General features: G+C 35.1%; 1 protein-coding gene across 3 annotated transcripts in view; it reads right to left on the bottom strand.

The window, feature by feature from the left end:
• Positions 1-13201, bottom strand: part of MGAT4A (alpha-1,3-mannosyl-glycoprotein 4-beta-N-acetylglucosaminyltransferase A) — a 139468-nt gene that overhangs the window by 65850 nt on the left and 60417 nt on the right. For 2 of the 3 annotated variants that reach the window (XM_036994633.2, XM_073239987.1), the window contains exons 3-5: positions 10409-10576; positions 8100-8240; positions 24-157 (exon numbers count right to left, since the gene is read on the bottom strand). In XM_036994633.2, coding sequence (XP_036850528.1) covers positions 24-157; positions 8100-8240; positions 10409-10576 — 443 coding nt within the window. The remainder of the gene's footprint in view (positions 1-23; positions 158-8099; positions 8241-10408; positions 10577-13201) is intronic. The other variant, XM_036994634.2, reaches the window with a different exon arrangement.

Here is a 13201-nt window from a genome sequence, read left to right as displayed (position 1 = left end):
AAAAGTAACAATTAAATAATTACCTCTCCTATGAAGACTACTATAACACAGTCCAACTTCTCCTCAGGATACAGGTTATCAATAAGGGAATGGAGAGTTTCTATGAGATAAGATTTAACTTCTCTCTTCACTGTAGGAATTCCCATTACTATTGAAACTGAAATAAAATAATGACAGTAATTTATAAAATATTTTACAAAGACAATACAGAAAAACATTACTACTTCAAAAGTATTATGCCCTCTCAAATTGATAGAAATAATTGAGAGATAAAAATATTCTACATTTCAGAAAGAAAAATAATCAAAGGATATAAAGGCATGCTCATAATGTTTTGATTCTTTTCTACATGGCTTATCCATAAGAAAAATAATATCAAAGAACTGATAAAATTGAAAGACATTAAACCTCACATTAAAACTGAGTAACTGTAAAGTACAAACAACAGATTTAACCACACAACTGAAATTTAGAAAACACTAAACACACCTTAAAAATTAATGTCTCATATACCATGGATATGATGCACTGAGAAGGTGCATCTCTTCTGTGGTTTTCTTGCCAGAAATGCGTAACATCAATCTACCCACAAAGAAATACCAGATAAATCGAAAATGGTGGCTACTCCACAAAATAAGTGGCCAGTGTTCTCTTAAGTGCTCTCTCAAAATCAGGAAAGACAAAAAGTGGGCAACTATCCCTGTCTGGAGAAGACTAAGGAGCCATGGCGATTAAATGAAATGTGGGATCCTGAGCTGGATCTTGAAACAAAATAATAATAATAATAATAAAAAGACAAAATCTGACTGAGATCTAAGATTAGTTAATAGAATAGTATCAACGTTAATTTCCTGGTTTGATCATTATACTATGGTTATGTAAGATGCTAATATCTAGGGGAATGGTTGAGGTATAAGTGACTGCTGTGTACTACTCATGCAACCTTTTTAAGTCTGATATTACAGTCACTTCTACTATGCTTGTTTTGAAATGCAAATTTGTTCCTACAGGATTAATATATTAAGGAACAATTTGGCATAGCATGGATTTCATATTTGCTTATATACAATTTCTGCTCTGGGACACTCTCAAGGTGAGGGCAGAAAACCCATTTGAACTGAGTTCAGAAAACTGAACCCAGCAATACAGAAATACACAAAATGCATACACCTCCAACATCTACCAGCTGCCTCAGTTCACTGCATGCTATGACCCACACCCATCACATCTGGTGGTAAAACTTTCCACCAGATTTCAGATAACCTGCTTTGCACCACCACTTCACAAAAGCTTCTAAGCTGCAGTCTTTCTGAAAGTCCATTTTAACAAGCAAACTTTAAGTCTTTTTCAAGGTAGAATACCCATATTTATTGTAGCAATTTTATATTTCTTAATCATTAAACATGTATAAAATTGAGCTACTGTTTTTTGGGTAGGTTTTTATCTTTTTTTAAGTGTAACTAACAAAGTTTTTGAGTGTTGTGAGCCTACCCCCATTTTTCACATTTTATTGCACAATTCTGCACAGAGCAATAATTCTTAGGAATGCATATATTGTGTTACAGTAGAACCATGTTTCACAGGAAGATTTTAAAAATAACATCTTTTAAAAAGTCTTAGTACTCTAAGTGTTAAATATCAGTAAAGAAATATTTTGCAAATGCTAAAAATAATTAACTTAATTATGTAACAATTTTGGGGAAATGCTACAAAATATTTAGAATCCACAGAATTCTAAAGTTGGAAGGAACCTTAAAGATCAGGAATCAACTTTATTTACAGAAAAAGCAAAATTCATGCAGACCCATAGTATGCAAACAAATCGGTACAAAGTAATTATGCAAACACTTGCCTCCCTACCACGGTTTTGGATTGTTTTGTTGCTCTTTTAAGTTTAGACAGCATGTTTAGAAAAGAAGCCATTTTCCTCAAATATATTATTTTGGAGCTGAAATTTTAATTCTTTATTTTAAACCATGGTACTTAAGAACTCCAAAAGCACTAAAAATTAAAGTACTAATTTCAGCTAAACCTATAGAATTAAGTGCCTATGCATGTGTTATTTCACAAAAGTACCACAAAAAAAATAAAGTTTATCCTGCCTCTGGGCACAAGGTAAGATTGCACTTCCTGGTCCCCCTTGGGTTGGAGAGAGCAGGGGGAGGGGATGTGACTACTAACAGACAATGACTCATCCCCTTGTGCAACTCACAGGCTCAGCTTGTGTAACCACAAGTGTGAATCCTTCAGAGTTGTCTTTTCTCCTCAGCAGAGCAGCCAGTAACCTTCAAAATGGTTGACTGCTCTATCAACCTGGATCTCTGAGTAATCAGTGATGCACAAAACCCTCTGCCAATCCTGATGGACATGCACTTTGAGCAAAATAAACCTAAGAACCTTTACTACTTAAACTATTGAGATTTGGGGGCTGTTCATTACCACAGCATAACCTACCTTGTCCTGTTTGAGATTATATTCTCCCATAGTTTACAATCTAGAAAATATATGTATTCTAAGGGATTAGAATTCAGAATAAATATTTCACCATGAAAAATATAGCCATATCATCCTTTTAGGGAGGAGCAAGGTGGATCAAAGAACCAAACAGAAATGAAGCCAAAGTAACTTGTTCCACTGATTAATTGTCCAATATTTTCTATTCAAATATTAACCTTACGTTCAATAGTACATCTGTTATGTACTAGACAATCTAAAATACAGCCATAAAATAAGTAAGACCACTTCCTCATAATGTTTATAATTTGACTGAGCTAATAACAGTTTTCTTCGACTTGCCTGTGAAGTTTTCCAGTTCTAGTACTTATTTCCTTTCAATCAAGAAAAATTTAGGAACAACCTTAATTTTTATTTTCAACCTTCAATTACTAGTCTACTTTCAGCTGTAAATAAATTACTTTCCTTTTTAACTATTCATTGCTAGTCAAATATTTTTAGCCTATCATGCACCTTCTGTCTATTTGCACCTTCTCTGTCTTCCTTGGCTTCCTCTTTCTCTTTCCTTAGAATCAATTGCTGGAGAAGCCTCAAGGCTCAGTTCTAGGCCCTAGGTAATCTAATCCATCCCTGTATCTTCAACAACCAATTACTTGCAAATTATGACTCATAAAATTAAGTCTAACTTGGATTTTCCCTTTGAGTTCCAGATCCAACTGTCTACCTGCCACTGTAACTTAAAATCGACTAACTTAACATATACAAACTCAGTTTTTTATCTTCTCTTGCAAACCAATACTGATAAACATTTTCTATTGTCCCCTATTTCAGTGAAAAGTACCCACCATCCATCCAGTTACATGATCCAGAACCCTAGGACCCATACTTCACTACTCCCTCTATCTCAGTCCACAAAGCCAGTCCATCATCATGTCCTCTTGGATGTCCCCATACACTGCAAGCAACCTGTAAATCCATCTTCTTTCCATGTCTATTACCACTACCTAGCCCAATCTCACCTCTCTCAAGTGGGTCACTATGAGAACCTCCTACTGCGTCCTTTCACACATATTGTTCCTCCCATATACTTGATTATTCTTCCCATTGCAGCAAATTTAAATCTTAAAAAGTCACCCTAAATAAATCCTGCTTAAAACCCTTCAGTGGCTTCTCTCTGCTCTTAGGATAAAAGCCCAAATCCTATAAATGGTCTGCAAGGCCCTGCACTGTCTGGCCTTAATATATCTCTAGTCTCATCTTGTTCCATGCATCCCCTCACTCTGTACTTCATCTACAGTGGCCTTCTTTCATTTTCTAGAATATTCCATGCTCCCTTCCATCACAGGACTTTGCAGTGCTTTTATTTTCTGGAATAATCTTTTCTTCCACATGAAAGAATAATGCCCCAACCCCCCCCCCAACAAAAATGTCCATGTCCTAATTCCTGAAATTTGTGAATATATCACCTTACGTGGCAAAAGGGACTTTTCAGATGTGATTAAGGATCTTGGGATGGGAAGAGTACCCTGGATTACTCAGGTGAACCTAATATACCACAAGGGCCCTTATGAGAGGAAGGCAGGAGAGTCAAAGTGAGAGAAGGAGATATGACAATGGAAGAAGAGGGTCAGAGTCAGAGAGAAATCTGAAGATGCGGGAAGGGGCCACAAACTACTGCAAGGAGGTGGCCTCTAGAAGCTGGAAAAGGCAAGGAAATGGATGCTCCCCTAAAGCTTCCAAAAGGAACACACATCTGTCAACCCACTGATTATAGATTTCTGCCACCAAAAACTATAAGATAATACATTTGTGTTGTTTTAAGTCATTGGGTTTGTGGTAACTGTCACCTCAGAAATAGGAAACTAACATACCCATCTTTATGGTGACCTACATATTCTACTGATCTCAGGTTCCAACATATTTTTTAAGACTTCCCTAAACTCCTTAAGGACTCAAATGCCTCTTTCATAAATTCTCAAGGCATCCTTTATATCAACAATTAAAGAAAAATTAAAGTTGTAATAGTACAATTATTTATATAATTATTTGATTAATGCACTCTTCTTTACTGGAGTGAAGTGCCACATAACAAGGAACCATGTCTAAAATTTTTATTGTGCCAAAGTACCTGGCAAAGTGCCTGGCTCATAGCAAGTCTCATGGAGTTTTCACTTCAGCAAATACTTAAAAAATGACCTGATGTCCTTTCCCAATCAGTAATTACCTGCTGTTTTAATAGGTATTGTGTAGAGGGGCTTTTCTCAGCCATCTTGCTCAGCACTGAATGGACCCCAAGTCTGAAAACCTGTTTCTTCAAGTCATAGAAACTTTCTTCTATTATATGTTTGATTATTTCCTCTCTTCCCTCTTTTTGTTCTCTCTTGAAATTCCTATTAGCTGGATCTTAGAACTTTTATCTATCTATCATAGTTCTCTGTGCCCTTTAGGCTGCCTTCTGGAAGACCTACACACTTCGGTCTTTATGATCACTGATCCAAACTTCTACTGTGTCTACTCTGCTTCTCAGTCCATCTATACAGAAATTTTAAATATAATCGTTGAAGTAGAAACACAAAATATCTAATTGATCCTTTTATAAGTCAGTTATGAGTTGTTCTCTCTCATCCCTCTAAAAATATACTGATTATGATTCATTTTTAAATGATATTCTCCTTGCTCTGAAATTTTCTTCAGTGCTAAGTTATTCATGTTGGTTTTCTTAAGTGTTTGGTAACCCTAGTTGTATGCGATGCCCTTTACCCATCTGTAGTTGCTTTGTCAATTGCAGCCTGCCTCTACAAATTTTGTGGGAGGATCTGGGATGTGGTGTGGATGGGGTGAGCTGGCAGTTTTTGTTCTGACTGTGAGAATTCCAGCCCCTCCCTAAAGAAAGGGTCAGTAGCTGTGTGAGAACACAGTTCTCCCTCTGTAGCTTTAGGAAGGCTTAGCTGGTCTGAGTGCTGTTCCTTAATTAAATAGCCTGACCACTGAACAGAATTTCTAGCAAGAAGCAATTTTTCTCTGATCTAAAACCAGAAGTTCTTAATATAAATTCCCTAAATAGCTTTTGGGTTTCCGCAAGATCCCAGAAATTATATACAAAGTCACTTTTTCTATGTACATTTTTCTAAGTAGAAGGTTAATAGCTTTTGTAGGATATCCAGATGGTTTTTGTGACTTCTAAAAATTTTAAGAACCACTGCCTAAAGATTTAGGAATGAACATTTTTAATGTAAATCTGAGTCTTTTCTTGTTTTTTTCCCCAAGTTGTCTGATTTTTCCTCTCAAAAACAGCATCAGTTTAATAAGAATGGTAACTACTGGAAAGTTGGTTGACCAAGATTTTATTATATTTGTCATGGATAAAGTGATAAACACATGGATTGGATAAGTATCTTCAAAAAGAAGAGCAAGAATGTCACATTCATAAATAAGAACAGGCTACTATAAAAGAATCTATTCGAAGTTCTAAAGTTTTAAATGACCTTAAAAATACTTGTACTTTCTTTTCATTTGATATTCTTATTAAAATACAGTCTAAACCAGTAAGTGTACTAAATGGCGAAGGCAACTTACCCAAACAGTGATTATTAAAGGGAGAAAAACAGTATCAACTTCAAAAATAATTAATGATCAATGTTTTAAAGGAAATAATTTAGAGTTCACAGCTTATTAGTCTTAGGATATCTAGCACCTGCTGGATAAATATTTCTAGAATCAAAAAAGAAATGGAAAAATGAGTTAGTTGGAACATGACATTTTAAGAGTTTTTACCTACTTAGAAAAAGATGTATGATTTTAAGTGATTCATAAAATAGAAAGAACTAAAAAAAGGTTAATATAAAAGTGCCGGAGTCCAGCTCCAGTGAGTCCAGGAGTCCCTGAAGCGATGAACAGTGTCGGCGACTGAATGAATGAATGAAGGCACAGACACTAGCAAAAGCTGAGCCTGGCCTTTAATGAAAAGTAGCAGCTTGATTATATACTCTTTGATTATATAAAGTAAAGTACAGGCATTGATCATTTATTTGACACATAGCATGGTTACATGAGTTTGGAAAATGAGATTAAATCACTTGGCCCTGTTCCTAGTTTTTGTGGTCAGAAGATCTTGCAAAGGTTAGGTAGGTGCCCAACTTTTGGTTTCTTTACAGATGACTATCTAAAGTTCACTATTCTATTATTTTTATGTAGGGCCCTCATTCTTTCATAGTTATACTCCCATTCTTCATCTCCGGTAGGAAAGAAAGAGGCTCTCTCTAAAAGAACATGATGACCTTTTGGCAGGCAGGGACAAATTTTATGGACTGTGCCTCGGACCCATTTTCAGTAAGACTTAAAATGGAGATTTTTCTTATATGGAGTTAGGTAATGCACTGGTCTCATTTGTTTTATAGTTTGCCAGGCTGTTCTTTGTAAGGCAAGCCAAAGAATACCATTTGTTCTCTGTACCCACCTGTCACCATTAATCATTGAATATGTCATTTGGAAGTCACATAGGGGCGGGGGAAGGAACCTCGACCCAGGTAAATTTTCCATATCTTTTTTCCCATAAACTTGGGTCCAATACTCATGGGGTCTCACTTTCCCATCATCGGGGGTAGTCACAAGGACAGAAGTAGTTTTTTCCAATTTCCTTTAGGGCCAGTAACCAAAATCTTCAGGTAGAATTGGATATGGCCTTTTCCCTGAAAGGGCAGCTTGAATTGAAACCAAAATAAGCAAATTTATTAGGAGGGACATTTTGAGCACGAGGGGTATCGGGGTTGCGGAAGGCCACTGTGCGGTCCCTTCCGTCCGACTGCCTGGACTGTGTCATCAGGCTGGTGGTTCGGACCGTTCCCGACATAAAAGCTTATACTTTTGGATCAAATAATATAATGAGAAATCATGACCCAAAAAGACAGTGAAATACCGAATACTATTGAATCAAAAGCATAAATCAGTTTCTTAAAAACATTTATCACAAAGATGAGTTTCAGTATCTATGAAGTAATGGTTTTATCATTTGTTAAAAGCTTATTAGGGGAGCAAAGTGATTTTTTGATCTTTACATTTTAAACTCTACAGAGAAGACATTAACAAAGTATAAATGGAGGAATAAAAAATGTAAAAGAATGGGAAATAAGTCTCACAAGGAAAATTCAAAAGCTCTGGTGGCTTTAACAAGAAAAGAAAAAAATGCTATAAATTATCTTTTGGGTATATATTAAAAAAAGAAGCAAACCAAATTCTTCTCATTGCATGAAAGGTTAAATGAAAGTGACCATCTCTGTAAGGAAAAGTAGAGTCAGACAAAAGAAAAGCTCTTGACATGACTGTAAGAGCTATTATTGTTGAAATAAGATACAAGGAAAAAAGCATCTTTCCACCTCTCACATTTATTAAATGGAAAATTACAAACGTTTAAATGTTTTTCTGCCTGCAGATGGGGCTTGAACTAATATTTCAGCTCTATTACTCTCATCTATGGAGAAAAATGTCCAGTTCCTTTCAACATGGACTTTAGAAAGAGTTCTAAGTCACTAAGCACAAGTAAAGAGTTTTTATTCTTTGACCTACCAAACATCTAATGGTAAATGTAATATCCCAACACATAATTAATACCAGCAATACAACTATAATAGGAAACAAAATGAACATACCTCCTGTTCTTTCATTACCAATCTGCACAGCAGGTTGAAGGCTTCCTTCATTTTGTAATAAATGAGGCAAATGATAATAAATACTTGGCACTTGAAGAGATTTTTTGCTTGTAAACTCCTTTAATAGCTTTAGGGTATTATCTGAAACACAGAAATGTAATTAATCCACGGAACACCTTACTTATAGAAGTTGCTCATTTTATGTATATAGCAGTAAAAATTTATGAGAATGAGAACTAAAGAATTTTCTTTCCTCATTTTCTATTTTGGTGAATAAGATCCCCACTCAAAGTGAAAAAGGCACTTTTGCAACCAGAGTCTCAGAGTCATGCTATGGTAACAGTCTGAAAGACTCTAAAAAGGTAAGCCAAAATACCATGAGAAGATGGGATGTAAACCACTCATCCTTACAGTGTGTCAGGACTCAAGCCCTATGGAACAGACCCTAAACAAGCTATTAATTTATGAAAATATAATAATAAGTACATTGGCCACCAGTAACTTTCACTTTTTTATGTTATTTATTACATTTTATTAAATTTCCACATGAAAGATTCTTTTTCAGAAAAATTCAAGTATAATAATCTAAACATCACAAGTTGAAGATGTTCAGGACAGATAATAACTTCCAAATAGGTTTTCAGTATTTATTAGATGAACCAATGAATCCTTTAATATATGAAATAAAAACCCAGTTGGATAAGCAATATTGTTTTAAAATTCCATTCAACTAGAATTTAAGCTTTTAAATAAAGAAGTTAGCAATAAGAACTTGTAGCCTCAATAGAGATTTCATACAAAACAATATGAAAACTCCATTAAAAATGTGACAAGTACCAAAAATTCAGAAAAGAAATGCAAATGACTGTGATACATGAAATTAAGGTTTTATTTCATGAGTAAAGAAGCAATTACAAACTACAAGACACCAATTTCCACCTATCAAAAGAAGATTAAATAACAATATTAAATTTTGGTAACAAAGTGATAAATGTTTCAGCTATTCAGAACAACATCAAAAACCCCACATTTCTGTCCTATTAAGTCAATAATTTCCCTTTTAGGAATTGAACTTTTTATGCATTCAATAAACAAATATTCAGTGATTATTTTGTTCCACCCACTGTGCTTTGTGTTTGGAAATGAAGTCATGTAGATACTGTTCTTAAGAAAGTCATAATCTAATCAAATTAATTTAAGGGCTACTAGAAATCTAATCGATTTATATACAAAGATGTTTAACACAGAGTTATAAACTGGGGGAAAAACAACCCAGAAAAATCCTACTTACTCAATTGTAGAAAGGATGTTTAATATATCCAGTATGTGGGTTAGCTGACATATTATACAGATAATAAAAATAGTATTTTTGAAGAATATAAAATGACACAGTAAAATGTTAACAGCATGATTTCAAGAGTAAAGATCAGGCTATAATACACAATCACAATTTTGAAGAAAATTATGAATGGAAAAAAGACTGGAGGAAATAAAAATGTTAACCCTTGTCAGTAACTTGAAGGCAGACCATGGGGGACTTGTTTTTTATTATCTATACCACTCCATGATTTTAAATGTTACTGTGCCATAATACAAATTTCATAATCAGTAAGTAAGGAAGGTAAGGAGCATGAATCTTCAAAAATAAGGTAAGGTAGTAAATCTTAAGAGGAATTAATGGTAGAGGATTAGGACAGAGGATGCTAAATGAAAAAGTGTCTTAGTCTTTAGAGATTATGTAACTTTGGAGGTAACAATTTTATATGTATCAATTTAATTACTAGAATAAGGATAGCACAGAAGACTATGGCATTCATCTTACTCTGACCAGAAGATCTTAGAGAAGGAACAGGTCAGATAACCCTCAAAGTATCTAATCTAAAGCTATGTTTTGTTTTGTTTTCTTATAAGTGAGATACAAGAGTACTAACTGCTTCCAATAGCTCAGACTTCTCCAGAGTTCATCTGAAGTCCACAGAGCCACAAAATACCTATGTATAAACACAAAGTTAAATATTAATCTAATTGTGAATATATTTTTTAAAAAGATGTTGGTTCTTCAGCATTATCACTGAAATTTAACTCAATATCACTCTCTCAAAAATGAAATTTATCTATTAATAAAAATTGTTTTATAATTGACCATAATAGTTTTGTGTGATTTTTCTCTCTGAAAAGGGTAATAAATGCTGACTGATAAGCTACTCTGCACAATTTTCAAATAAAGTATTTCATATACCCCTTTGAAAATATAATCTTCTTAAAAACAAAAATATAATCTTCTTAAAAACCAAAAATATCATTTGTACCTGAAAATTTATTCAAAGCATCCTTACTTCCATTTGTTTCTGCTCCAACACGCCTAAACTGCTGTACAATGGCATTTAATTCAGAAGAGCGCTGTGAGATTCTATGTTCAGCTATTCGAAGACGTTCTTTCAAAGCAAGAAATTCTCGTTGATAAGCAATCAATTTTTCTAAAAGTAAAACCAAAAGTTATTAGTATATTTCTAAACAAAAACCCCAAACAACATAATCAAAACAGAACTGTAATATTAAAAAATTTTAAGTCACATTTTCCAGAAACAGATATTCATTTATATATTCATTGATATAGAATTGAAAATAAAAAAGAGCTCAGACTAGTTATGTAACATAGCCACGTCCAACTCATTCTCTTAATATCTGTAAGAATTTGAGCACTTTCTATTTAGCACTGTAGAGATTTAAAGATACATTTTAAATATTAACACTTCAAGCATAATAATAACACCATTTCTCAAAAGGTACAAATAACTATAAAGTCCATATGTGTATGAAGACACATGAGGCACTGAAACTGATGATAATATATCTAATAATATAATGAATATAACCTCTTTTATAGCATAATCATTAATTTCATAGTACATATGTTTCCTCTGTACTTCCTATTCTGCAAAGATTTCCCCTAGGCCAGACGTTGGTCAAATTCCTAATCCCTAACAACTCAGTCAGGTAGATGTAAAATGGCCTGAGTTAAAAGTCATTCATTTTAAAACAAATCCTACCATTTGCAACAGCATGGATGGAGCCAGAGGGTATCATGCTCAGTGAAATAAACCAGGTGGAGAAAGAAAAGTACCAAATGATTTCCCTCACTTGTGGAGTATAACAACAAAGCAAAACTAAAGGAACAAAAATATTAGCAGACTCACAGACTCAAAGAAGGGACTAGCAGTTACCAAAGGGGAGAGGTGGGGGAGGGAAGGGAGGGAGAAGGGGATTGAGGGGCATTATGATCGGCACACATGCTGTGGGGGGGGGGGCCTTGGGGAAGACAGTGTGGCACCCAGAGAAGACAAGTAGTGACTCTGTGGCATCTTACTATGATGATGGACAGCGACTGCAATGGGTTGTAGGGGAGACTTGATAATACAGGTGAATGTAGTAAATACAATGCTTTTCATGTGAAACCTTCATAAGAGTGTTATCAATGATACCTCAAAATTAAAAAGACATTCATTTTAACTTGAGAGAATCACAGGTCAGGAATTTTATGAGGATAAATGTAGGCATTGAAACAACAACCTGAGACAGCTCAGAGACAAAGTGCAGTGAAGAGAGAGAGAACCAGACACAAAAATCTAAGAGACAGTAAAGAAAAACCATTCATTTATCTTGATCAGCAGTGCTGAAAGGTAGCTGAGGCTATGGGAATGGTATGAGCAATTTTCACCTCACTAAGCCAGAGAGGAGAAACCACAACAATGTTTTTCAACTTCTCTATTAACCTAGATAAACCAAGGGTAATTATTTTGACATCTAAACTAAACAAACCTTGGAAAGGCTATTTTTATTTAATTTTATAATCTCTACTTTATTCAAGGACAGACTCAATAAGAAACAGAATTATACGAAATAAATCTACATGTTTCATAAAGTTAACCTTAAAAGTCAATTATATTGTTCCTTGTCTCTTACAGAAAGGCCCACATAGTATCTCTTAAGAATTCTGTGGCAGACGAAAAAAAATCTCTCCTGCTTAACTCTTCTGCTTCCCTATATTGAATGATGAATGCATGTGAATAGCTGTATCCACCTTAAATCTAGCTTTAGGAGGGAAGAAGAGAGAAAGGGGATTGTGATTAGGAATGGCCAAAAAAGGGGGCTTTAAGGTATTAGCAAGTTTCTAGAATTTACTGATCTGCATAGGGTTAGATAAAATAATTCCTACACATTCATGGGTTAGGCACTTATTCATATGTGTAAATTCATAATAAATGAGATGTTAAAAAGATACTACTCAAGGGGGCGAAGCCAGGATGGCGGCATGAGTAGAGCACTGGAAATCTCCTCCCAAAAACACATAGAGCTATGAAAATATACAAAGAAAACTCTTCCTAAAATAGAGACCAGAGGACACAGGACAACATCCAGACCACATCCACACCTGCAAGAACCCAGCACCTTGCGAAGGGGGAGAGGAAGGCCACAAACCAACAAGAAGGGAAGCTCTTCCAGTGGTCACTCGTACCAGCTCTGCAAACTATCTCTATCACCATGAAAAGGCAAAACTACAGGCAGACAAAGATCACAGAGACAACACCTGAGAAGGAGACAGACCTAACCAGTCCTCCTGAAAAATAATTCAAAATAAAAATCATGAACATGCTGACAGAGATGCAGAGAAAAATGCCAGAGCAATGGGATGAGATGCAGAGAAAAATGCAAGAGCTATGGGATGAAGTCCGGAGGGAGATCACAGATGTCAGGAAGGAGATCACCGAACTGAAACAATCCCTGGAAGGATTTATAAGCAGAATGGATAAGATGCAAGAGGCCATTGAAGGAATAGAAGCCAGAGAACAGGAACGTATAGAAGCAGACATAGAGAGAGATAAAAGGATCTCCAGGAATGAAACAACACTAAGAGACCTATGTGACCAATCCAAAAGGAATAATATTCGTATTATAGGGGTACCAGAAGAAGAAGAAAGAGGAAAAGGGATAGAAAGTCTCTTTGAAGAAATAATTGCTGAAAACTTCCCCAAACTGGGGGAGGAAATAATCGAACAGACCATGGAATTACACAGAACCCCCAACCGAAAGGATCCAAGGAG

Source organism: Manis javanica, chromosome 1 (genome assembly GCF_040802235.1).
Source record: "Manis javanica isolate MJ-LG chromosome 1, MJ_LKY, whole genome shotgun sequence".
Lineage (NCBI taxonomy): Eukaryota > Metazoa > Chordata > Mammalia > Pholidota > Manidae > Manis > Manis javanica.
This window is presented reverse-complemented; position numbering and strand designations above follow the sequence as displayed.